Source organism: Glycine soja, chromosome 18 (assembly GCF_004193775.1).
Source record: "Glycine soja cultivar W05 chromosome 18, ASM419377v2, whole genome shotgun sequence".
Taxonomy (NCBI): Eukaryota; Viridiplantae; Streptophyta; class Magnoliopsida; order Fabales; family Fabaceae; genus Glycine; species Glycine soja.
In genome coordinates, this window is record NC_041019.1 from 51189354 (window position 1) to 51214849 (window position 25496).

Sequence of the window (25496 nt, forward strand, 5' to 3'; positions counted from 1 at the left end):
TATGTGCAAGTTACAGCGGTAAAAATTCACTCCCCTCTCCCTCTGCATTCATCTCCTGAGTGTATTATTCTACATTCAACTCCAGAATCACAAATAATAATTGTAGTGAGGTATTGAGTGTTATACCTGCAACGTGAGTGAGTTCCAACTCCAACAAGTATAACCATTTTGAAGCGATGGATATCTCATAATATCATGATTATATTAAGAATATCTTAGATGAATTATTGTTAAAATTTGTTATTTTGATTAAACGAATCCACTTAGAATCACAAGTCTGACAACCATGGTTATCAATCTTCTTTTTTTTAAATAACATTCTCATAAACAATGTTTTTCAGAAAATCTTTTTTTATGTTTCTCACAAAAATATTCTCATAAGAAAATGTGGGAATCTAACTTTAATAAGTTAAAAATAAATTTTATTATGGTAAAAAAATCGGATTATTCTTATTAAATAATTCTCAATAATAATAATTTCCGGACAAGAAAAAATTATTTGCCACACACCCCTTATAAGATAAGATACATTGTGTAATGTATTTATTACAAAATTGGAGCGTCAATAGGTGTTAGGCATACAAAATATTTTCTTTAATCCCTGAAACCATGTTTTTTGAGATTGTCATAAATATGTTTCATACGTATAAAATATTTTTAAAAAGAGATATAACAAACTTACTTTGGCAAAAAATAAAAAAATAAACAAATTACTTTTCATGAACATTGTAAAGAATTTCAGTGAATTGTCTTGTTTGAGTATGAAACAATTTTGACTATTGACCTTACTTTTATGAAATTTATGATAGGTAAAGTGTGTCTAAGATCTTATTTCCACTCATTATTTAATTTATTTCCATTAACTTAAATAATCTCATAAGCATGGCAGTCAAAAAACCTCTCAAAGGATCTTAACGTTATTCCTCACATTGAAGTCGTGAAGTGAATATTGAGAGAAACTAACTCATTTACTAGATAATCATCGAAAATAAAGCAACTTAATTGTTATAAAAGAAAAGAAAATTAGCTTTAAAGACATGGTGAGTAAGCTTTTGAAAAAAAAGAGAGGCAATATCTATTCTTTCTCCCTCGCACCTTCGTCTCTCCCATACTACTATCTTTTTTCTCTCTAATGTCTCCCAAGTCATTTTTTTTAGGTTGAAAGGATACAAAATTGACTAAATACCATTGGTCCGTGACATTATGAGACCTTGTCCTTAAGATTTAAAAAAAGCATCCAAAAGTCTATGCCACCAGTAAATTTGTGACTTAGCATGTTATGTGCTATATAGGCAGACACATTGTATGCCACTTGGTTGCACAGTAGGTGATAACTCACCAGGGATCGAAATGATAATATCTATGTAATTTTTTTAGCAATTAACACAAATTTTTCTTCTTCTTCACTTGACATACTTCATATTCCAAAACTTCAGGTGTCATGTTTGTAAGTGGGAAGCTCAAGGTTAAATAACATCATCAGTCTTCTTTTCCTCATCTCACAACTCATCATCTCTCCACTTTGTCTTTTTCACTTATCACATCATCATATTCCTTTTTCTCCATTTCAAATCTCATTTCTTTCTCTTCATTTTATTACATATACACATAATGTGTTAACCAAGTGGTCTCAATAAGTCAAGAAGGAGAAAAATTAAGTTAAGTTACATCAAACCTCTAATCCTAAGAGAATCGAATATATTCAAATATATATAATATTTAAGCATGTATATATATAATTATAGTTTGACCTAATGAGAAAGATAATACTTACTCTCATCTAGAATTATTCTAGAATTATCTTAACCCTAAGTCTATCGCTATAGGATATTATTAAATCTACTTAACAAAGTGATATACACAATATAAAGAGATAAGGGTTAGAAGATAATGCACTAGTGATTTTTATACTAGTTCAATCAACCCAACCTGCATCCAGCACTCAAGCTGTAACTCGTAATTTTCCATTGAGAATGATAATTACAAAGAACAAGCGGGTTATGCCACTATCCATGACAACCCCTTTAAAGACACCCTTATTAAATCCTAAACTAAACCACTAAGTTAGTGAATACAAAAAATGAGCTAATTATGTCACCACATGTGGTAACTCCTACAAGGGCATCCTTTTTGGACCTTAGACACTAGTGAATCTAACCAGGAAACAACAAGCTAATTATATCGTCACCTATAACAATCTGTCAAATGAACACTTTCCTTCATATATAAACCCTCGAGATCTAACATCTTGAGTGATAACTTCCTGGCAATAACTCTTTATAGTTGGAATAACAACTCACTTAAGTTCTAATACTCACTCTTTCTCACTTTAATCGCGCATCAAAGATCCAAGCTACTTGATTTTCATGCATGTTAATAATAAGCCACTTGTAGTTGTTATGATGACTTTTATGATCTTTTTATAGTAATACATGTCAATAATATGTCATATATGGTGCCTTACTTGGATCTTTGAATTTGAAATTATTCTCATTTATTATTACAATGTAGTATAAAGACGATCAAATTTATAATATTGAAAATAATTATAACTTTAACTATATATTAAATTTTCTCCGGGCTAACAATTTCTTGCATATGCATAAAAAATAATTTCAAAATTTAAATTCAAATTTAATTATCTTAAATTGACTGATGTAAATCAAATCAAATATTTACAAAATACTATTTAACGACACGTGTCACTTGAACCCTTCAAAACACTATTTTACGACCTATGTCAACCCTTCAAAACACTATTTTACGACCTATGTCACTTGAATTCCTATACCAGCAGCCTCATTCGACACTTATATATATGATTTCATCAAATATATGTTACAAATCATACACTACATGTAAGGGGTATAAATATCCATAAAAACTTGAATATTGTTAAACTTTCTCACAATCACATAAACCTTAGTTATAAAGTTTAACCTTTTATTAATACAATGTTTAACATTTTCTCACACCATAAGATGAAACTAAAAAAATTATAATTGATTAAATTTATTTGTATTAATAAAACTAACAAATGATTTGTTCTTATCCATTAAACCTCATTCATGAGATCTCTAATCATATATGTTGAGTTATCATCCCTTATTTATTTTCAAGTGGCTTAAGTGTTATCCCTTTTATGTTTTAAAGTTTTTGGCCAAATTCTTTTTGACTTCACATATTCAGTAAATTTTTTATTGTTTTAAACAATTGCTTTATTACATTATTTTTAAATTTCCTTTTAAGTATTTTTTATATTTATTTTATTATTTAATGGGTGGAAACAGAATAAGTACATTAAATTACTTACAAATAAAATTTTATATTTTTAATTTCTTATTATCATGCATACATATCAAAATATCAAATACAATATTTCTTTTTTGTTTAAATAAAAAAAAATAGAGGCAAAGCAAAAGTCACCGACCACCAAACCTGTCTTAACCCTAATACTGGTTGACATTACATAATTTCGAGGGTAAATATTCATTCACTCAATAACAACACAAACCCAACCCAAAGATAAAAACACAACACAAGACACTGAACTCACTGGTGTGCAACCATGGATGCGATACGGAAGCAGCTCGATGTGTTGATGGGAGCGAACCGTAACGGCGACGTCCGTGAAGTCAATCGCAAGTACTACGATCGCGACGTCTGTCGCCTCTACCTCGTCGGTCTCTGCCCTCACGAACTCTTCCAGTTAACGGTAACCTTTTTCTTCCGTTTTCTCACTCCTCGTTCTTCGTTTAGGGCTTCATTATTTTTTTGATTCCCTTTCTCTCTGTCTCCGTTTCAGAAAATGGATATGGGCCCCTGCCCTAAGGTCCACTCCTTGCAGCTCCGGAAAGAGTATCCTTCTAGATCTCTAGGGTTAGGGTATTGCAATCAAAACAAAACAATTTGGTTCACTTTAGCTTCTATCGAAATTGAGTAAATTACACTGATCCCTGTGATTTTTTTGAGATTGCACACTACTCCCCTATAATTTAAGTGGTTAGTGTAATGAATAAGGAGTGTGAAACTGTCAATGTAATATTTTTCAAAGGGATAGGAAATAAAGGTATAAGGAGAAAATTGACGAAATCTCTCAGGGTGCCGGTGTAATTTTCTTATTAAAATTTTATTCAAATTAAACAAGGTTGTTTCATTGTCTTAATTTTTTTTATCTATAGGAATCGTTAGGGAGTTTACAATAACTCACGTACCGTACTCAACCAACTGAGCTAGATTCCTTGACACATTGACATTGTCTTAATTTTAAAATCAAACAGTAAGAAAGAGCAGTCTGTTTATGACATGTCATTAGATGCAATTATGTTATGGTTATTGTGTATTTGGGACAGTGCTTAACTGTTTCTAGATATGAGGAGGCGAAAGCAAAGGGGACCGATAATTATGACAGGGAGTTGGAGGATGTTATAGACAAGCTTATTGGTGAGTGTGACAGGAAAATAGGGAGGGCTCTAAAGCGGCTCGAGGATGACGATGCGAAAGCTGCGATTGCGATTTCGGTCTCTGAAGTTACTCAAGTGAGTCTTGGTTGAGTCCTTGCTATGGAAGGTTTGCCGGTGGCAGTGATTTTGTGAGTTGTGATAATTGTTTTGTCTTGCTTGCAGACAGATGAGGTGCTTGAGTTGTCGAAGCAAATCAAAGAGAAATTGAAAGAAGCTGATCAATATGGTATTGTACAGTTGTTACTGTGTGAACTTTTTTGCTTTTAGATGATTTGGTGTTTCTGTTTCTTTAACTGTAGAGAAGAATAGAATGCTAGTGGGGGATAATACGTTACTTGGAACTGTTATGGTCATAAACCGGTCAATACTTTTTGTCTCAGAGCTGTAGCCTCTGGCTTAGGTCGAATATGAACATTTTTAATGGCAATTTTTGTCCATGGTTGTGAGTATGCACTTGTGGAATTCGGCAAATGTTTGATAAGTGTGCTTTGTTTTAGGAATTGAATGGATCCTTTTGTATAATAGGTATTTAAGTCCCCATCCCTAGATAACTTCTCTTTTAAAGTCAAATGATTTAATTGTAAATTTTTATAATATGAAAACTGTAGAACAAATTTCAACTTGATTAGATTTACAACTAATTGATATTTGATTTTATTCTTAACCCAAAATTGATATGAGACTTGGTATCTAAACTTAATATGTATGATTTGATTATCTTTTATCATTCCAATATTTGGCCAATTTAACAAGTCTGGTAGGTCAAGTGAAAAAGAGTTGAATTATGGAAGTATTTGAAAATATGATGCGAATGAAGTCATGGTTGGTGCTAATTTTTTAAGTTTGGAGCATCTCTTAAATGGTGAAAAACCTAATCCTTGTTATTTTTTTCCTGTTTTTGTGAAATAGAACATTATAGGATCATTTGATTCATGTAGCCGAACTTACTGAGTGGTAAAAGGTTTGGTTGTTGAGGTTTTTAACTTTGTCTAAATTGAATTTGCAGATCTTGAAGGCAAGTCAGATCTCAAGATTCGAGCTTTAGAGGTTGTAGAGGAACTTAGAACTAAGAGAGCGGACAAGCAGGTTAGTGGTCTCTCTTTAACATGAAGGTCCATGTGTGATTGTAACTGTTGTATTTTCCCCCCTAATTCATGTGTCAGACCATCAAGATAATTATCTAATTTTTGAGGAGATACTAACAACTCCTTTGGCTTCCTATCAATTTCCAAACAGTCTATGCTTCTTTTAGATGCCTTCAACAAAGATAGGGCATCTTTGCCCACACCTCTGCCAAATCCACCACCTTTGGCACCTCTTCCTGTAGTTGCTCCTGATGCTCGAACACAAGAGATGATAAATGAAAAGCTGAAGAAGGCTGAGGATCTTGGTAAGTCAGTTATATGATCTTTTTCATCTTATATATATATATATATATATATATATATATATGTTTTTTTTAAACTAATATATTGTAACGTGAGCCTCTAGGAAGACTTGATTTGGTTGTGTTTTAATATTTTTGTCTAATATTTTTTTTGGTCTAGAAAATGTGTTTTAATGTCAATATCGATATATAATTGACTGCTGCATGGTAATCATGACTCTTGATAGCATTTTTTAATGATATGTATTTTTTGAATAAACAGGTGAGCAAGGAATGGTTGATGAGGCTCAAAAAGCACTGGAAGAGGCTGAAGCACTTAAGAAGGTCCATATGTTTTATTTATTATTATGGATTTCTCAACGAAGTTACTACAATTTTGTATTATTGTATTGTTTGCATACTATTTTAAATTTCAAATGGTGGAATCCACGTGTAACTGGTGTAATAGCTCTAACAATCTGATTTTTCTATCTCAGCTTCCTGCCAGGCAAGAGCCAGTGTTGGATTCTTCAAAGTATACGGCGGCAGATGTCCGGATTGTGAGTAGATTTTCCATGATCTGTAAATCTTTTTTTATATAATTAAATATTAAATAATGTGTCCCCCACCACTGGAAATGATACATGGTATATATTAAATGTATAGAAGAAGTTTCCATTCCAAGTCCTCTTAAGTATCATAATTGTTGACTCTGTCCAATAAATTTACATTATTAGCTATTTGTCCTTGTATTCAACTCGAGAGGTATTCCATGCTATGCCTTGTCCTGAAAAGAATTCTTTCCAAGTGTCTGTGGGAGAGCTGTATATACATATTTATCTTTTTTTCCAACTTTGCAGAAAAGTAAATTTGCAAATAATTTCCCATTCATTGCCATGTATCCTCAATTTTTGAAATGGTGTTTTTTTTTTTTTGTTTTTTTTCCTGAGAATTTATGGCTTATTTAGTTATAATATATATAACTTTAATGATTCTTATACCTCTTTTACTCGTATATAACAATTCAGACTGATCAGAAGCTACGTGTGTGCGACATTTGTGGAGCATTTTTGAGTGTTTATGACAGGTAACAACTGATTTGTGTCCCCTACATCTTTTCCCTCCTTTGTTAAATTTTGCTAGGGATTTATGGAGTTAGAATTTGGGGTTTCAAGTGCTTCAGCTTTTGACCCGTTAGTAATACCTCTTGTCACCAGCAGGCTCTTGTGCCAGTTTTACGAGGATAACTTTTGCAGCTAAAGAATGTGCGTCTTTTCTGTTTTTTGCTTGTAGATCATGCTATTCTTAGCTAGAAATTTTTGGGGAAATAATGTCCTATATCAATATATTGTGCTGCTGCTTTTGTATGTTTTACTTTAACATTTTGATTTGTATTATTATTTACAGTGATCGCCGTTTAGCTGATCATTTTGGAGGCAAACTACATTTAGGGTATATGCAGATTCGCGAGAAGTTAGCTGAACTTCAAGTAAGACATCTTTAGTGCATTTCTAATCTTGTGTACTTATCATTTTGATTTGATGTTTGTTCTGACAATGTATGCAAGTTATTGCATTTCTTATCTATACTTTTATCAAATCTATCAAACCGGCTGATACATGCCACAGCGCATCTCCTCATCAATTGGCTTCATGCATCATGTGGATTTTACTTTTTGACATTTAATTTTAAATTTTTAATGCCTTTTTTAAATTTGCCAGATATGTGCCAATGATCTCATCACCACCAGTCATTGTTGTTCCTTTTTCTAACAAACCATTCAGCCTTCTTACTTTTCATGCCGATGCTCATTCCCTAGTATTTTTTTTTTTTTTTTGTTTTCTCAATAGAAAATGGGGATATTTACCTTTTATTTTGATGCATTTGTTTTATTTTTTTATGCTGATTTAGTTATTATTGTAATATAAAGAAAATGAGAATATTTCAGATTGTTCTATGTTCCAGTGAACTGAATCAAGTGATTGAACTTGTGTCTTCAGTGGTGATCCTACCTATCATAGCAAGTTTGTCACTTGTGCACCTAGTACTATTTAATACCAAAAAATTGTTAACTCTAAATGCTACTTCTGATTATTTCCAAGTGTTTGACCATTAGGCAAAAGGAAGAGTAAAAAAAAACAGATGGTGGGGTTGACTTCGTTTGGTCTGGGGTTGTGTTTTTGGGCGTGTATAGTGTATTTTGTATGTCCGATAATATATCAACTTTTAGTTTAATTGGGAAGAGGAAGGATCTTAGACCATGTTTTCTGGCTCAGGAAGAAAGAAACAAGAGCCGAAAGACTGATCGGCTTGATGACAGGAGGTAAATTTCATTGCTTAATACTGCAGAAACATTTTGATGGGCAGTTAAATAAAATTTCATATTTAGTTAAATATTGTGTGCATTTATTTGCATAGATCAAAAGAACGGAGTAGGGATCGAGACAGGGAGTCGAGTAGGGACCGTGAACGTGGTGATAGTCGTGAACGAGGGCGAGACCATGATCGTAGGAGCAGAGATCGTGATAGGCATTATGATAGAGATCGTGGATATGATCGCGACCGTGACAGAGACTCAGACCGCACCCGCTCCTATGACTCAAGAAGCCGTCGGAGGTCACGCTCTAGATCCCAAGAGCGATCTAGAGATTATGATCGACATAGGTACAGACTTCCTTGACTATCCTTGGATACTTTTTTTTTTTTTGTCTTTTTTCAACATGCTTGTGTAGTTAACAATGGAAAAAAACTTAGAGGATCCAATGAGTGACACAATTTGGCCCATGATCTAAGAGTCAAGTAGGGCTTACTAGATTGTCACTCTTAAAGCATCCCTTGTGGTATCCAAATACAGGAGCACAGTAAATTTCTGTGTGAAAGTCTTGCTTTACTTCCTTTGTTTGATTCTTTTCTTTTTCTTCCATTATTATGAATTTAGCTCCAGGGTGTGTACTTTAGAGACAAAAACAGGGATCAAGGAAAAAAGTTTAGTTTGTAACATGCATGGATTGTGCATGTGCATATGATAGCAATCGTTGATCTTTTCTTCAATCAGTTGAAATCCCATAGTTACTTATCCTGTAAAATAAAGCAAAATCTTTTTTTATTTATTTATTGGTGTCTCTACCTAACCTGCCTTGTTTGTTTTTGCCAGGCGTCATGATCGATACTAGCAATTGCCATGAATCTTATGGGTATGAGAAAATGTCTAGTTTAGGTGGGTGTTGAACCTCATGTTGGACAAATAATTTTGCAATTTCTTCTGTATTGAACCGTTTCTTGGATGATGGATGTAACTCAAGCTTTAGGTGTCAGCTAAACTATGGTTTGATGTTGCTTTGCAGACATTAAAACCAATTTGTAATCTGCCTTACTTTGGAGCAGTTCTTGCTATGTGCTTAAAAATAGTAGTTTGATTGGATTGCCATTTACAGTCCTCTCGTGCAAAATAAATGAATTAAAAAAAATGCTCACGCATGTCACATTTCGTATTTAAGTAACTCTGGAATTGATTTAACCAATCAATTTTCTTGCTGAGGCAGTGGGAGTTAATTTGTTGTTGAAATATAGTTTAACAGACTAGTGACCCGGTGCACTAGATTTGCTTTATCCGGTATCAATAGCGAACTGCGAGCAACAAATAAAACACCCTTTACGAGATATCAATGCTGACATTTTTTATTTTCTATAAAGAAAGAATAAATACACAAATTTGTCTTTTAAAATATATAAAAATGTCTTTGAATGAATAAAAATGTCGATACATATTAGTTCTGTCATTAGTATTTGGAGTCTTAACATTTTTGTTGATGTAACAATTGAGGATTGATTTGTCATGGGAAAAGAGTGGCACATAGGGTACTGGCTTGATAGAGTTAATTTGTCATAAAAAAATGTTAATGAACTAATTTGTTATTTTGAAGCCACAAATTAGATTCATGTTAAATTCCTAAAATTTAGTACCTTCCCCAACTTTCCATATATCTTCTCTCCACAATTCAGTTCTTAGTTCACAAATTAGTTCGTTTTTTTTTTCATTCCTTGAATTTTCATCAATTCCTACCAAACACACTCTTAAAACGGTGTAGTTCAATTTCTTGAATGAGATATGGTATATCGGATTAGGTCCCTCTACTTGAACTAGGTCAATTTTGTTAACCCCGGATGATATGGATCGGATATGGTAGGGATGCATGATTTTGGTGAATCCTATTCTGAATGTTGCTAAAGATTATAAAAATAAACCGATAGATTGTATTTAATTGAAATACATACATTTTACAATAATAATTACTTTAGAATTCATATTGCAACCTGTATGCATACAAGGAAGAAAGCACAAAGAAAAGGGAAAATCAAATTTGCCTAGAAGCAGCGTCGGCGACAAAAGGCAAGTGCGGCGTGCGTCCCAAGACGCAAGAAGCAACACTGTAAACGAAGCAGATGAGGCTGAAGATGAAAATGGCGTTGCTGGACCAGACGAGGATGGGGCCGCCGCGGGCGGGGGAGAAGATGCGGTGGAAGAGGAGGGGGAGGACGAGGAGGACGTCCAGGGTGACGGCCTGCATGGCGTTGAACCTGACGTAGCGGGGGAAACTAGGGTTTCTGACGATCCCCAAGTAGAGCGCGAAGAAGGCGACGAAGGAGGAGTAAGGGATGGATCTGTAGAAGGCGAGGAGGGGCACGATGGGGTCGAAGAGGACGGCCAGGGTAGGGTTCTGCGCCAGGAGGTAGCGGCCGTACTGGAGGGAGTTGAAGAATGGGAGTGCGTAGGATGCGATTGAGATTAGCCGCTCCGTCGGTGGTGGAGTTGCGGTGTTCGACATGCGAGTCCCAACGGCGCCGTTTTGAGGGTTCTTCTTCGATTTGAGAGGTAAGAAGGGTGTGGGTCTTGTGAGTGAGGGTTTGAGGGTGGGAGTGGGAAGGAAGCAGCATGGTCGGAGAAGAGGAAGAGTAGCCATCTTTCACGTTTCTAACTCACCACCACTCTGCAACTTTCTAGCCAGTTTTGATTTTTAGGGCTTTTTTCTTCACCTAGTTCATTCAAGGGGCTGGGCTGGGCTGGCATACTCTGCAAACCAAAATAATGGTTGTTACTTCCTGCTGCTTACAAATTTCATCCTTCTGCACCCCTTTTAATTTTTTAACGGGTAAATTACGACAATATTTCCCAAAATTTCATGTAATTATACAAACCTCTCTTATTTTTTTAGGGTTCGTTGAAATGAAATATGAGGGAATTGAGATGAAAGTTTTGAATTAAAATAAAATATAAAAACGTAAATCTCACCTCATTTATTGCATTGTTCATTTAACTCTTTTTCCACTCTTTTCCCTCCAAAATGAAGGGATCCTTGGTGTAAGGCCTCATGGAGTGTTAGTATAATCTTTTTAAACATATAAATGATCTTGTATAATTCAACTCATACATTTAGTGATGTATTTTCTACGACTATATGATTATTATGAGAAAAATATTACCAGTTCTTAGACCTATGTAAGGGTATAAAAATATTTAGGATATGGCAAGATTTTGATTTCAAATCCGTGACTAGTGAAGATTGTAATAAATATTTATTATCTGTCAACTCGAGATATTTTGAAGAACTTTTCATAAATCCATGACACTTAATTGGAGTTTAGGGAATTTGAATCTTGACCTTTCATCCTTCCTCTATCTTGAGTGTGACTCCTCTTCCTCCAACATCAATGGATGGGAGATTCGGTACTTATAAAAGACTTTTTAATACTTGAGTCAATGAGGACTCTAATTTTGGAAAAGTATTACAACAATAAATAAATATATAAATTAATTAAAGATGAGAAAACAAATAAGAGTATATTCTTTCTGGTGTTAAATATAAAAAAAATTACTTTTTCTCGATTTAAAATTAAATTTTTTAACAATATTTATTTTATATTATTTAATGTTTCTCTCTTAGAGAGAGAGAGAGAGGGAGTCCAATGAAACATCATTCTATCTAAACTAGCGATAAGGTTGAAGTTCGTGAGTTTTACTCATTTACCTATATAAGTTTGCATTAGTATGGTTTGACAGAGAGAAAAAAGATTATGATTTAGAATGTGGTTGGGGTACATTTGTCCTACCTCTACCAACTTACGCTTCGATGTAAATTTAGGAGTAATTCATCACGTTTCATAGACTGATGTTCTAATTCCATGTATCAAAGATCTAAGACAAAGTTTGTATAAAAAATCTTACAGGATACATTAATCGTTAATTAATTTTCTCTGATCCAAATTTACCTAATAATATATTGTGTAAATAAGCACAATAAATTTCATACATCTTGTGCTCTAACGACTATGGATCTTAATAGTAATCTACTGAGGGGCACATTTATCAACTAAAATTGTATAATTTAATTTGCTTATTATGTGTTAATTGAAAATTACCCCTCCACATCAGAATCGGGATTGATTGATTTGCCCCTTCTTTATTGTAATTGTTTCTTTTAATTAATACCACCCTTTATTTCCAGTTCCTCCTCATACTTGGCTACCTTTTACATAGGCTACTCCATACCATCTTATATTTACAAACTGCTAGAAAATGAAAATGGCATTACCAATTTTAACAAAAAAATTGACCAAACTGATCCATGCGAACAATATCCCACCCGTATAACAAAAATAGCCTCACAACACATATGCTTATGTTCTTTGAACATCTAACGCCATTTTGATTCAAAAACCAGTGAAGACAATCATTACAGCCGCACAACATTTTTTCCCTAGTAATATTTTGCAAGAGCTTTGGTGATACATAGTTTGAAGAAGAAAATCACTGGAAAGCCCGGAAATAGATTTTTGGGATTGTAAAAGGGGTGCCGCTTGATTTTTACGAGGCACAGGAACTATTATTTCTTGTTATATGGCTGGTAACTATTATGTTTAGTAGTGGCCAAAGCAAAACTTTATCTATATGGCGGGTGATCAATAGAGACTAAGCCCGCGTCTGGTAACTATTATTTCTTGTTTTTTTTAATTGTCTAAGAAAGCTGGTAAAATACAGCAATAGTATCTCCAAAAAAAGTTACCCTAAACATGCACTTAAGCTAGTACCCCTTTGCTCTTCTTCTGAGCTCATTAAGCTCCTTCTCAAGCTCCAAGTCAAGGAAGGGAATTTCTTTACTGGTTGGAACACTTCTTCCAGGTGGAAGTTCTCCCCGCTGCTAACAGAAAAACGAAAAAATAAAATAAAACAAAATCACAATGAAGCATTAAATACAAGAGAGGATAATTGACACCACACCAGTTCAAATTAAAATCAATCTTACATAATTAAACAGTTGAATTGATTTTTGTTGCATTTTTTCTTCCAAAATTTAGCTTTGGATTAAAATTTCTTATGTAATATAAATCATATCCATGAAATTTCACATCAAAACAAAATTAGTATATGTAAGTTCCCATGATGAACGGGCTTGTGTTGATGACTAATATATAGAGAAAGTGAAACAGTCATAGATAGAGGAATACCTTAGAGCTTCCAGATAATTCTTTCTTTAACTCTGCAAGATCATCATCGACAGAAGAGTTCTCCAGTAGTGCAAACTGCAAATGACAAGAGTAAGAAATGCCTTTTGTTTAGTGTGAGGGAGGAAAGAATTCAACGAACCACACAGATATAAAACTTAGAAGATGTGGCTCAAAACAGTGAACTGCTGTAGCAAAATGCAAATTATAGTGTACACAAAACCAATAGGAAGAGTTCCACGAATTTCAGATCCACTTCTAGCACATACAAAGATACACTTCAACATAAATGCAGCATTACTAATAATGAAATGAAAATAAAGAAACTTCTTGATAAGGGAAATAATAGCACAGTCAAACTTAAGAAGTTTGTGATTTCTTCTTTTTATCTTGCTTTCTATCAATAACTTTTCTACTTGGATGCCCCATATATGTATAACCAAAAACTTGAAACTGAAACAGTCCCTTTTTGTTTAAAGAAGAAAAAGATCTTAAAAGAGATATACAGCTTAGTTATATATGAGAAGTTATACTACCTTTCCCTCAAGATTGTCAGTACTCAACTGATTCAAAGCATCTGCCTGAGCCTCCATGGTTAATACTGTAAAAATAAAATCAAATAAATTTCTAAGGCTTGCTTGAAGTAAATTGTATAAGAACTATATATACACGTCAAGTCATCAACTATTGATACATGAATGGAAGCCATTTCTTCCATATGGAGCCTTCAAAAGGGTGTAAATATAGATATTAAAAAATGAAAAAACTAACCCTTTTCCTCCATCTTATCAAAAGCTGCAAGGGCACTGCTTGTGTTGATATTGCCCACCATCTCACTAACTATGGTTGAAGTCCTGAAGAGAAGAAAAAGAATTAGCTATGTAAAAGAACAAAGGTGAGAGACCAATACATGACTTTCAAAGAATGAAAGATGAGCTAAAGACAAACTTTGCAGACTGAGCTCTTGCTTTGAGGGTATCTTTCTTTGACTTTGCCTCCTGTATCTTGCTCTCCAAAAGCTGTTGAGAAAAAAAAAATAGTTACATGCATTACTCCAACATGATTCCCAAACAGTGCTAATTAATAACTGATTTTAAAAGAATTCAGCAATAGCAACACAGTGCAATGCAAGCTTGACAAACATCTGCTTATTTGCTTTGTTCAAAACAGCAGTAGCTTAAACTGCCAGAAAATTTTCATGAACCAAGATAAAAAAAAAAAATCACATACCTATACTACAATATAGAGCTGATTAGCTGAATAAAAAAAAAAAATGGTTTACTACTTTAGGAACCACATCTCTTTCACTTCCACCGTTCAAAATTTAAAATTTATTTTACATGTAAATAATATAATTGTAAATTGTAAATTGATTGAAGTTCATCAAATGACAGCATGCTCTTACTACTACTGATTTCAATTCTCTCCCTTAATTCACTCCACTTCCCCAGTTCTTTCCTCATTTTTTTACTCTCTCCCATTCAAGCTCTCTAACTACCTCACATTTCTACATTTTCCTCCTTCTCATTCAATTTGAATTGAAAATAAATTAAACTAATAAAAGATAGTAAGTGGTCAACAACCGAGTTCTGGTATTATGTCTGGAAAGTTATGGAATGGCCACCAGTGCAAAACTTAACAAAAAAGATGCAACTAACCTGTGTTTTGGACACAAGATCATCAGCAACATTCTTTTGCTGATCAAGCTGCATCTTCAAAGCAGTTGCATTATCCTGTACATACCACATATAATGCAAACAGCAGAAATCAACTTCAATATACCCAAACAACTCATTTTACAAGTTACAACACAAACACAAAATAAGAGTTTGCACATGCGCACAAGCATACACATAACATAATGCAAAGGGCAGAAATCAATATCATATTTCAATCTACCCAAACAGCTTGTTTTCAATTCATAATGACCAACTAGCCCTAAACAACACAGACACAAAATAAACGAGTCTGCCCACACACACAATGCAAAAGGCAGAAATCAAAGTCCAGTCTAGCCATTTTCAATTCATAAGGATTTACAAAAACTAAACAGCACACAAAAAACAAATTTATCTGCATATCTGCAGTTGTAATTAGGGATTACCTAAGTATTTGTTTTCCGTTGGTTTCTCTGTCTATGTATGACAAAGCAGGGATGTTTTCATTAGATAAGAGCTGTTTTAAAAAGAGTGAAATTCTAAAACCAAGAAAATGGCTGATTATGAGAAGTAAGACTAATAGCTATTTCAGTATATAAGTAGGGAAGGTATTTCAGAATTAGTGACAGGTATTTAGAATTTCTATTAACAAGCACAACCAATTATCATTTCTTCCAAGCCATCTTTGTCAACTAACAATCATCATAAATACAAGAATCTTGAAATTCACAAAAAACATTATACCCAATCAACAGACACCCTTCATTCCCCCACTAGAAGAACCAGCTGCATCAATATAGTGTGTTTCTATGACAGCAACATGAACTAGTGCACAATCCAGCAAGATCTTTGCCAATTGAATAACACTAACTACTACTGGTTTAGAGATTCCTTTAAATAAAAAGACATTACAGTGCCTCTGATTCTGTATGCATTTGCCTACTGCTATAATAAATTTCAAAACCATAAAGTAACAGTTGAAGAGCTGTGTGCTGGGTTTAAGGAAGAAAGCTAATATTGGAAACAATAGGGAAAAAAAAAGAAAAGTTGGAGAAACCAACAGTGACCAAGTTTAACTAGCAATGAAACCACATACAACCAACTCAAATGTGAAAGATTTAACACACATTCCCTTTCCTTTTCATCCATTAATGATAATTGATAAAGAATGGGTGCACTGTGTACTGATAAAATGGATAATCTCATATCAAGACCTATATGTAATGCATATTATTCACATTTATGATGCATAAAACTCAAATACAACAAAGCTTTTAGATAGTCAAATGACGTACCGCATAAGACTTTCTTCTCTTAAGTGCCTCACGGGCAAGTTCCTCGTCTCCCTTCTGAAGAGCAAGTTGCGCCCTTCGATACCTATCATCAAGGTAAGGGAAGGGGAATAACTACTGGGCAATGAATTATGAGTGCAAATAGAATAGAAGTTCTTTAAACCAAAAAAGTAACAAAAAAAGAATACCAATCATCAGAAGCTTTTTCTATGGATTTGTACTTGCTTTCTAACTGCTTTTGAGATGCTAGAACCTGGAGAAAATAAAAATACATGATTTTATTGAAAACATCCATTCATCTTAGTGTTCACCATATCCTTATGCATTAGCAATCCCCCCCCCCCACCCCCCCCCCCCCCCCCCCTTCTTTACAAATTGAATAAAAGTAAAACCCAGGCTGGAATATAAAGATTGACCCCTCAAGATAGGGAGACACAAAATATAAATGTGAATAAAATAAAAGGTGTGACAAACTCATAACATACCTGTGCTGTAGCTTGGCGAACCTTGATCAAATCATTGTTCATATCCAGCACAGCTTGTTCTAATATCTTCTCAGGGTCTTCAAAGGAGCTTATAATGGCATTAGCATATGACTGCATTAATTCAAAGTCATCAACATACAATATAAATTGAAACCAAAGTAGGGGATGGAAAAATAAAAGTTCCACTATATGTATATGTTGATGTTACCTTGATAACTCTAGCAAATCTGCTAAAAAGATTCATTTGAGTGCCAAGGGCACCGCCACCATGACAATTACATTTCAATCTATCTGAGTAGGTTACCCGCATGCCAGGAACTTCCAATGCTCCTGCTGCAATATATAGGACCCCATATGATCAATGTTCATGTTCCTTCAAGTTTCAGTTGAAGAAACATTTTTCATTCATGGTAACACATCCATAAAATTATATTTTTATATACACAGTGACCACCCTTTTTATTGGTTTGTTGAAATGAAAATTTCTACCATAAAAAAGGTACCAACTTTTACAACCGTAGCCAGCTTTTGGGTGAATCAAAGGATCATAAAAAACGTGTCTTCCCATAGGGTATAAGGGAAGAGATGGAAAACAACATGAACAACAACAATAGTGATAACAAGGGTTAGAAACAAAGGCAGGGACTTACAGCGGTATCTGAGAAATGATGATTTAAAGGGTGGAAGTGTGGAATTTCTTGTTGAAACGAAGCCCGAAGCCGTGATAGGCGTGGCCTTCATAGCAATGGCCATTTATTTTTTCTTTTCTCACGGCTCAACTCAACTCAACCCTGTGATTGTGTGTATTGTCCTCTCCTCTCTGTTCTGCACCGACCACAATCGGGTTCGAGTTCGATCCTCCTTTTTCTCGAACAGTGATGGTTTTGTGCCACAGTACAGGTACACCCGCGTTTAACCTTTTTTCACAAGTAACAAGATGGAGATAGAAAATCTTTTTTTTTTACAATATAAATATAATTTAAAATAAAGGTTCATAACAATTAATTTTTTTAATCATATTTATTAAATTTAAATTTAAATAAATAAATATTTCATTTATATTTTAAATTTTATGATAGATAATTTTAATTATGATATAAGATTATTTCTAATTATTAATATTTTTGGTGTAAATTTATTTTACATTACAATGTCAATTAATTGAAAATTACTCTTACTAATCTTTAAATCAATTACTATAAAACTAGATAATTTTATCATACATAATAATTAATAATGGAATAAAAACTTTCACATTATCAATATATTCTCATTAAATTATTATTTTTAAATTAGATTAATTATTGTTATGAGCACGTTGTTATATTTAAATTAAAATTAAAATTTATTTTACTTTAAGTTCTAATAAATAGAATTATCTTTAGAGTATTATTGTTATAAATATACTATTATCTTTGATTTAAATGTCTTTATATTAATTTTACTATTTTAATTTATATAATTAAATAATTGTGTGTGTAAAAAATATTTATTCTGTATATTTATATGTGTTTGAAAATGATTTTTTAAAAAAAATTTCTTAAGAAATTGATAAAATATATATTTTTCATAAACAAGAATTTAATTTTCGTGTATAATTAGTGTAAGAAAAAAATACTGTTGATTTATCAGAAATAACCATTAGCGTGGATTTAAAAAATTATTATAAAAATTAATAAATTTATCTAAATAATTATTTGTATTTTTTACCACCATCAATAAGATTTCTAGATCTTGAGTTTGACACTCAAGTATTTCTACAAGTTATAAAACATTTGAGGCAATTATGAGATTAATATTTGATAAAAAAAAATATCAATAGACACTCCTTTCTCTTTAAAGTTAAGTTTTGCACAAGTTAAATTAAATTTTCTCTCACAAACTTAGTGCATGTTTGAAATCCTAATGCATCATTGATTTTTTACATTTGATATCCACGTCCAAACAAAAGATATATATTAGCTCTCAATTTTTCAGGTTTTGGATCCATATTTTGTGATTATAACATAAAACCAAACATATAGTTAGTGTGTTTACCATGCCTATTAAGTTAGTTGGCAAATTATAATGAGATGAGAAGGTTAAGAGCATAACATAAATAAATATTATAATGTGATAAGAAAATAAAAAAATATATAAATGTTAAAAGATATTATTTATAGTTCTATATATAAGAAACAAAAGATAATATTTTTTATTTTAATTATAAAAAATATAAGATTATTTTATTATTAAGTTTTTTTTATCCCTAATTGATTGTGAGGTCTATCAATGATAACACTTATTTCTTCAAGAGAGTGTGTATTTATTAAGTTATCAACAAAGAAGATGAGAAATGTTAGTGACATTTTTTTTAACAATCTTTGTATGATTGGTTAAAATAATTGAAAATCATCATTTTTGGTAAGTTTTTTTCTTGATTTAATAATTTTTTCTCTAAATTTATATTAAATGGAAAACGAAACCTACAAAATAAATGTTTTCCAATAAATTATAACCAATAATAAAATCATAAAGTAAGAAAGAGTGTCATTAGTATTCTTAAAAAAGATATACTCATTGGTTGGTTGAAATTTTTTTTTTTAAAAAAATAATCACATCTTAAATTATTAAAGTTGATCTTAGAATAAAATTAAAATTATGATAAATTAATCTAACAATTTTTATTCATCTTAATGAATTAGATAGCTATTTTTTATATAGGGTTAAAGGTAATATAATAAATGAAGATAAATTAAAAGATCAAGAAAAAAATAAAAGAAGAAAAAAATCACAAGTTATTCTATCTTTATTTTATTTTCTAAAAGAAGAAAAGAATAAAAGTGTAATAAGATAGTTCTGGATGTAGGGCACGTGAGAGGGTTAAAGAAGCGCCACTGGTTATGCGCCGTGTGTTACTGTTCTCAGTTCCCACCCATCACTTCACTTCCTTTCATCCAAACTCTTTTGCCTCTCTCTCTCTCTCTCTCTCTCTCGTGTTTTTGATTTGAGAATTGAGATCGAGTCTTTTGAGACATGGCATCCTCGTTGGCACCAGCTACCAAAGCCGCCACTAATTTGCGCCTCACACACTCTCTCCGCTTCTCTCCTAAACCCAACAACCTACGCTTTGCCACCAAGGTTCGTTACTGTTAGCAGTGTTCTTTCTCTCTTTATTTTAGGTCGCAACCTCTACCTCTACCTTACCTTAACCCTTGCTTTCCATTTTTCATACAATAATGTTCCAAATTACACACCACACTTTTTTAAATATGTATCTTCCATAGCTATAAAAACAATAAACACATCACATTTTGTTTTATTCATTTTATTGTTGCATGTGCAGCCTGGTATTACGCTGTTATGCACGAGGGTTAAGGCCCAACTAAATGAGGTAAACACTCTCTTCCCTTCACTTCTACATTATGTCTTTCGTATCTATGTTTGTTCTTAAATGTGAATTTGGTGAAGAGGGCAACTTAGAGGGAAAATTGTGGATTTATAATCATTGATTGGAAAATTAACAATTGAGACTTTGATACATTTGGACTCTGTTTGGATAAACTTCTTCATACGTACTTATAGAGAAGAAAATGAACTTAGCTTATCCTGTAAGCTAAAATCAACTCTGCAATCTAATTTCTCCAAAACCTGAGATGCATAAGTTGATTTTAGTTTAATCCATTTTACCTTTTTAATTTCTTCCTCAAGTGTTTTTGAAGAAGTTCATCCAAACATCAGTAGAATGTGTAAACTTGTTAAAATCTTCTCCTGTGACACACATATTGGTCTCATCTTTTTGGCTTCAACAAGGTTGCCCTTGATAGTTCCTCCAATGCTACTTCTCCTCCTATGAAAGCCAAATCAAAGGAGGAACCACCCGCAAAGCCTTTAGCAGAACCATCTTCTTCAGTGTTGGCAACTCAAGAATCGGTCTCTCAGTTTATTACTCAAGTTGCAAGTCTTGTCAAGTAAGCAGATGCTTAAGTCTTGTTTCCTTCTATTAGTAATAGCAAATGTATAAGCTTTTTGCTGCATGATTGGAGTGGAGCAATCAGCTATGAAAAACTTCATGTCCAATTTTCTCCTGCAGGCTTGTTGATTCAAGAGACATTGTGGAGTTGAAGCTGAAGCAGCATGACGTTGAAGTAACAATCAGGAAAAAGGAGGCTATGCCTCAGCCACCACCTGCTCCTCAACCTTCTGTGGTGTATTCACCCCCTCCACCAGCGTTGCCACCACCACCTGTACCAGCATCTACTCCAGCACCTACTCTAGCTCGTCCAACCCCTACACCAACTTCAGCCCCTGCTGTGAAGTCAGCTAAATCATCACTTCCGCCTCTTAAAAGCCCCATGGCAGGGACATTCTACCGAAGTCCTGCACCTGGTGAACCTTCCTTTGTGAAGGTACATTTTATCTATTATATAGTTTTACATTTTTGTGTCATGCTTTTTTGAAACCTAATGCGAAGTATTCTTCCTTTAGGTTGGAGACAAAGTAAAGAAGGGGCAAGTTGTATGCATCATTGAGGCAATGAAATTGATGAATGAAATTGAAGTAAGTTCAAAGGTTTTATATTTATTTTTATTGGTAACTGTTGATTAAAACAGGGGATTCTACATGTTATACCTTTATGTGGGCACTTATTGCCGATAAAAAAAATAAAATGTGGGCACTTATTTGATGCATCTACTGCCTCTTATCATTTCTGTTTGCATTATCAAAATGTTGAATTTTGTGATCTAGAGTCTAGAACTTGTACCACAGAATGAGGTTAGTTTTATTAGCATTTTCCCTTTCTTCTATGCTCATATTTGTGATTCTTTTTTGTGAGGATTATGTTACTTAACATTTATTTATGTGATATAAAACATTAATTAATGTAAACCACAAAAAAGAGTTTCTTTGTGCAAAATAAATCTTCATTAAATTCTCAATTGATTGTTAGCAACGGATGATGCAGCAGAATGTTAAAATAGAGAACATTACTCATTACATGACTTCCTTATTAAGTAAATTATGCCAATGGAAATGGAACATCAAAGATGTTGACATGTGTCAAAGAAGACGTTGTTAGCATTCTTAATATGAAAGTGCTTTTGCACTCCTGGGTTTGTCTAGCAAGGGAAAAGCTGAAAGAAACCATTTGAAGAGCACTGGGATGAAGCCATGAATCCCCTTTGGAGTTTTTCTTATTCATATCTTTAAAAAATGGGAAATAAGGTAAAAACAAAGTGACATTTTTGTAATTATCAGTAAAAATGAGAAATGAAAACAAAAAACATTTTTTTCAAACCAAATAGACCCCTTCATTTGTCTAACAAAGGAAAAGCAGAAGGAAACCATGTGAACATCACTGTGATGAAGCCATGAAAACAAGTCTATAACAACTCAAGTGTAGGGGTAAAGATTTTTACCAAAAAATCTAAATTCCAATTCAGCCAAAGACACCACCGAACATCATATGAAACACACTACATAACATCATAATAGGGGATGAGGGTGAAATTAAGCAGACTGTTGGATATGCAGAGGTAGAGGACGAGCATTTGATATTAGAGGATGAGGATGAACTAAGTGATATTTATCTTGGGAATGGTGCCAAATAGTTAAATTATGCATTAGGATCTAAGCATAGGAATTGGGAAATAGGAATTTGCATTTTGCCATCTTATTGATATCCTTTTTAGGTGTTGAAGACTTAAACTTTGTGCAGCTAGTCCCTATTTTTTGTCATTTTGATAGATGGCTTGAATCTTGGATTATTTTGAAGTTCATTTGTGATATATCAGCTTATGTTTCAGTTTATACAATGATGTATTCTCTTGTTTAACTTAATAATACTAATATCTTCCTCTTAAAAAAAATAATACTATTATCTTTATGTGAAAATATATTTTTTGTTATTTTTATTTATTGATCATGTATGTTATGAACTTATGATTCATAATAAGATTCAATTCACGTTTCGGAATGTAGGTCTTCTGATTCACAGGTCGAATCTCAATTAGATAACCTTCCTCTAGTCTGTCTGTTATTCAGAATCAATCCATATCAGTTTACCTTTCACTTCTGCTTCAATGGTTTCAGACTTCACAATAGGACAGATATGGATTTTTCCTTTTTCATTGGATGCCATGGTGTCACTATCTTCCCAATTGCTGAAGGTGGAAGTACTTCTGCTTGTGGCCACTCCAACAACGGAATTCCTGGTGTTTTTGCTTTAGTGGCTTCTGATCTGTTCTTGCTGGCTTGGATAATTGGGCGGTGATTCCTTCTTCTCCACAACCAATACCATTTCTTCAATTTGATCAAACTCTCTTTTTGCATCATCATTTTCCACATGTGTCTTACTGTTGACCTTGGTTATTGAGTGGTCCCCTTCAATCTCTACAATGACTTTGGATTGTTCTCCATTTTGCAGCTTATTTGTACCAATTCTTGTCTCTGATCATTTTAGACTCATTGTAAAACATTGTTGTCTCTCCCAGATAGCAAGCATCCCAGTGAGCAAATGCTGCAGTTATCAAATCCTCCATAACTTTCCTTACTGCAAGAGTATACATATTCATAATCTGAAATTTTTCACTGATCTCCCCCCCTCAGATCCAGCAGGTTGGACCAATGCCAGGATCCCAGAAATTAGAACAGAAATGAGGGTTTTATTTAATATAAAAACAGCTCAATCAGAAGATACATAAGAGGAATCACTCTCTCTCTAAGAGCAAAAGCATCTTGGAGAAAATACTCTCTCTACCCAGCCAAAAGGCCTAACCACCAAAATGAACCTCCTCCCCTGTATTACTCTAACCTTGCTCCCCTATATACGTTCTAACAACCTGCCAACTGAGCTCCTCCACACCCTCCCAGAGCCTTCTTCCCATTAGTATAGAGTCCAATAGTTGTGCCACTTGACCCATTATCTAAACTGAACACTGTTACTGCAGCGTTAGGACCAAGGGTCCTATCATGGTTGATATCTCATTCATAAATGAGTTTGTCAGTAATTCAGTATTTAATTAGCTATTTAGGATTCAGAGTATTTTTGCAGTTTCACAAGTTAACATATATCTAGTCTTTCTGAAGATAGTGGCACTTCACGGTTCACACTCGTATATACAATTTCCTGCTAGTAGTATATTCTTAATCCATTCTTTAGGAGAAAATAGCTTGTGAAATCAATTGGACTCATTACATTTAGTTCAAAATAGCTACTCCTTACTGTTTTTGGTGGAGACGCAGCAGTGAAGTGACAAAACTTATTGAATTTTAAGGATGCATTATGGTTGACATTTCCATACAACAAACTTTTCATTAAACAAAATTGTATGCAATAAGCCTAATTTTGATGATTTGTCTCTTGGTTTGTAACTATGAGATGCAAATCAAAAGTCGAAAAGAAATGTTCAGGTTGTATCATTTTTTTAAATTGTCTAGATGGTCCTGTGGGTTATCTCTTCTATCTCAAAACTATAAAATTGTGTTCTATACAGGCTGATCAGTCAGGAACTATAGTTGAAATCGTTGCGGAAGATGCCAAGTCTGTAAGCGTTGACACTGTGAGTATATTCTAGGGCCTTCTGATTAATAACTCAACTGTTAAATTGACTTGCACTGTAGGTTTGACTTCTTTCGTTTCCTTGCAGCCCCTATTTGTGATTCAACCATAGAGCTCAGAGTATTTGAATAGTAGAGGAAGTGTAGGAAGATTTTGTTCTAAATTGGGATGACACAGTTGAGAAGAATTCTTGTTTACAATGGATTTATTCCTTATTGTTCGCTTCTACATGATTGCACTATGTTCTAGTGAACTTTTTTTTTTGTTTCAACTTTCAGGCAAGTTAATGTGTATGATATTAACCTCAAGTAGTCTGTTTTTACTTCTTGTTTTGAAATGGTGAGGGAGCATTTGAGCCAAATTATCGTGTTTGGATATACTTTTATATAACACTTATAAGACAAGAAAATAAAAAGGTAATACAAATAGAGTTTTTCATATAAACTTAAATCGAATTGATGTTCTAAACTTTTATAGAAATTCTCTTATCTTCCTTCTTTAAAAGCTGAGGGACATGATTTTAGGTTTATGAGAAAAACTTAATTTATTAATGTTTATGGAGAAGTTTATTCAAACGAAAAACATGGTCATGTTGAGGATTCCTCCCCCAACCCAAATAAGGGTGTTAAAAAGATTCCTTATTCCCAACAAGCAAGTCCGAACCTGTAAAGCAGTACAATTAATGTTGATTGCTGAGCCTAACCTTCTTCTAATCTTGGAATAATGCATGGGAACGTTAACGTCAATCACGTCTGTGTTAAATTCCAAGGGAGTTTGGGAATCAATGTTTAATGCTGCTCATGTTTCCCTTTCCTTGTGATTGTCTCGTTCTTTAGGGTTTAGACTCTTTATTCCTTGCCCATTAACCAAAAATTAAAAGGTAATTAGAAATTATAGAAATGTGAGGTAAATAAAAATCTTTAACTAGTATATAATAGGTTAATTAAGATGTTAGTCCCTCCAAAATTCAAGGTTTTCTAATTTTAAAATTTCTAAATAAGTTTATAAAAAATGTTTTTCATTATCAATTGATTTTTTCCCCTCCATTCATAATATTTTTCAAACTTAAATTGAATAAAAACATATCATTCTCATGTTTATTAATTTTTTTTTGTATAAAAAAGTTTAAGGGAGGATGTGAGAATGTGTTGGATCTCTCATATTTATCAAAATTAAGATATGTTTCAAATTT

At 33.2% G+C, this 25496-nt stretch overlaps 4 protein-coding genes across 5 annotated transcripts; 2 read left to right on the forward strand and 2 right to left on the reverse strand.

The window, feature by feature from the left end:
• The first annotated feature begins 3479 nt into the window (after positions 1–3479).
• LOC114394984 (putative RNA-binding protein Luc7-like 2) lies at positions 3480–9262 on the forward strand. The gene is made up of 13 exons (XM_028356668.1): positions 3480–3715; positions 3806–3858; positions 4370–4538; positions 4626–4689; positions 5470–5549; positions 5700–5853; positions 6113–6174; positions 6327–6389; positions 6858–6916; positions 7237–7318; positions 8106–8152; positions 8248–8493; positions 8984–9262. Exons 1-13 carry the CDS (start codon positions 3569–3571, stop codon positions 9000–9002), a joined length of 1245 nt encoding a protein of 414 aa, XP_028212469.1. The 5' UTR covers positions 3480–3568; the 3' UTR covers positions 9003–9262.
• A 798-nt stretch (positions 9263–10060) lies between these two features.
• Positions 10061–10911, reverse strand: LOC114394986 (protein TIC 20-II, chloroplastic). Its single transcript, XM_028356670.1, has one exon. It carries the CDS (start codon positions 10788–10790, stop codon positions 10185–10187), a length of 606 nt encoding a protein of 201 aa, XP_028212471.1. The 5' UTR covers positions 10791–10911; the 3' UTR covers positions 10061–10184.
• Positions 10912–12513: 1602 nt separating this feature from the next.
• On the reverse strand, positions 12514–17682 carry LOC114395054 (membrane-associated protein VIPP1, chloroplastic-like). 2 transcript variants are annotated; one of them, XM_028356743.1, is made up of 11 exons: positions 17415–17682; positions 16973–17097; positions 16765–16875; positions 16468–16532; positions 16283–16364; positions 14988–15062; positions 14278–14348; positions 14101–14183; positions 13866–13930; positions 13333–13407; positions 12514–13025 (listed from the first exon to the last, which is right to left on the reverse strand). In XM_028356743.1, exons 1-11 carry the CDS (start codon positions 17515–17517, stop codon positions 12909–12911), a joined length of 972 nt encoding a protein of 323 aa, XP_028212544.1. In that variant the 5' UTR covers positions 17518–17682; the 3' UTR covers positions 12514–12908. The 2 variants fall into 2 exon arrangements, with proteins under 2 accessions (XP_028212544.1, XP_028212545.1); XM_028356744.1 differs by having other exon boundaries at positions 12514–13022; positions 17415–17681.
• Positions 17683–19640: 1958 nt separating this feature from the next.
• On the forward strand, positions 19641–24665 carry LOC114397707 (biotin carboxyl carrier protein of acetyl-CoA carboxylase, chloroplastic). Its single transcript, XM_028359881.1, has 7 exons — positions 19641–19884; positions 20090–20137; positions 20557–20714; positions 20837–21152; positions 21232–21303; positions 24240–24305; positions 24393–24665. The coding sequence occupies exons 1-7, from the start codon at positions 19780–19782 to the stop codon at positions 24414–24416; spliced, it is 789 nt and encodes a 262-aa protein (XP_028215682.1). The 5' UTR covers positions 19641–19779; the 3' UTR covers positions 24417–24665.
• The last annotated feature ends 831 nt before the right edge of the window (positions 24666–25496 follow it).

Excerpts from the sequence above, each read along its gene's own strand:
- LOC114394986 (XM_028356670.1), bottom strand. The coding sequence starts at position 10,790 with ATGGCTACTCTTCCTCTTCTCCGACCATGCTGCTTCCTTCCCACTCCC.
- LOC114397707 (XM_028359881.1), top strand. The coding sequence starts at position 19,780 with ATGGCATCCTCGTTGGCACCAGCTACCAAAGCCGCCACTAATTTGCGC. Across the intron at positions 19,885-20,089 it reads ACCTACGCTTTGCCACCAAG|CCTGGTATTACGCTGTTATG; the intron begins GTTCGTTACTGT and ends TTGCATGTGCAG. Across the intron at positions 21,153-21,231 it reads GTGAACCTTCCTTTGTGAAG|GTTGGAGACAAAGTAAAGAA; the intron begins GTACATTTTATC and ends TTCTTCCTTTAG.
- LOC114395054 (XM_028356743.1), bottom strand. The coding sequence starts at position 17,517 with ATGGCCATTGCTATGAAGGCCACGCCTATCACGGCTTCGGGCTTCGTT. Across the intron at positions 16,533-16,764 it reads TTCGCCAAGCTACAGCACAG|GTTCTAGCATCTCAAAAGCA; the intron begins GTATGTTATGAG and ends TATTTTCTCCAG. Across the intron at positions 14,184-14,277 it reads GCAAGAGCTCAGTCTGCAAA|GACTTCAACCATAGTTAGTG; the intron begins GTTTGTCTTTAG and ends TCTTCTCTTCAG.
- LOC114394984 (XM_028356668.1), top strand. The coding sequence starts at position 3,569 with ATGGATGCGATACGGAAGCAGCTCGATGTGTTGATGGGAGCGAACCGT. Across the intron at positions 7,319-8,105 it reads AGAAGTTAGCTGAACTTCAA|GAAGAAAGAAACAAGAGCCG; the intron begins GTAAGACATCTT and ends TTTCTGGCTCAG. Across the intron at positions 8,153-8,247 it reads GATCGGCTTGATGACAGGAG|ATCAAAAGAACGGAGTAGGG; the intron begins GTAAATTTCATT and ends TTATTTGCATAG.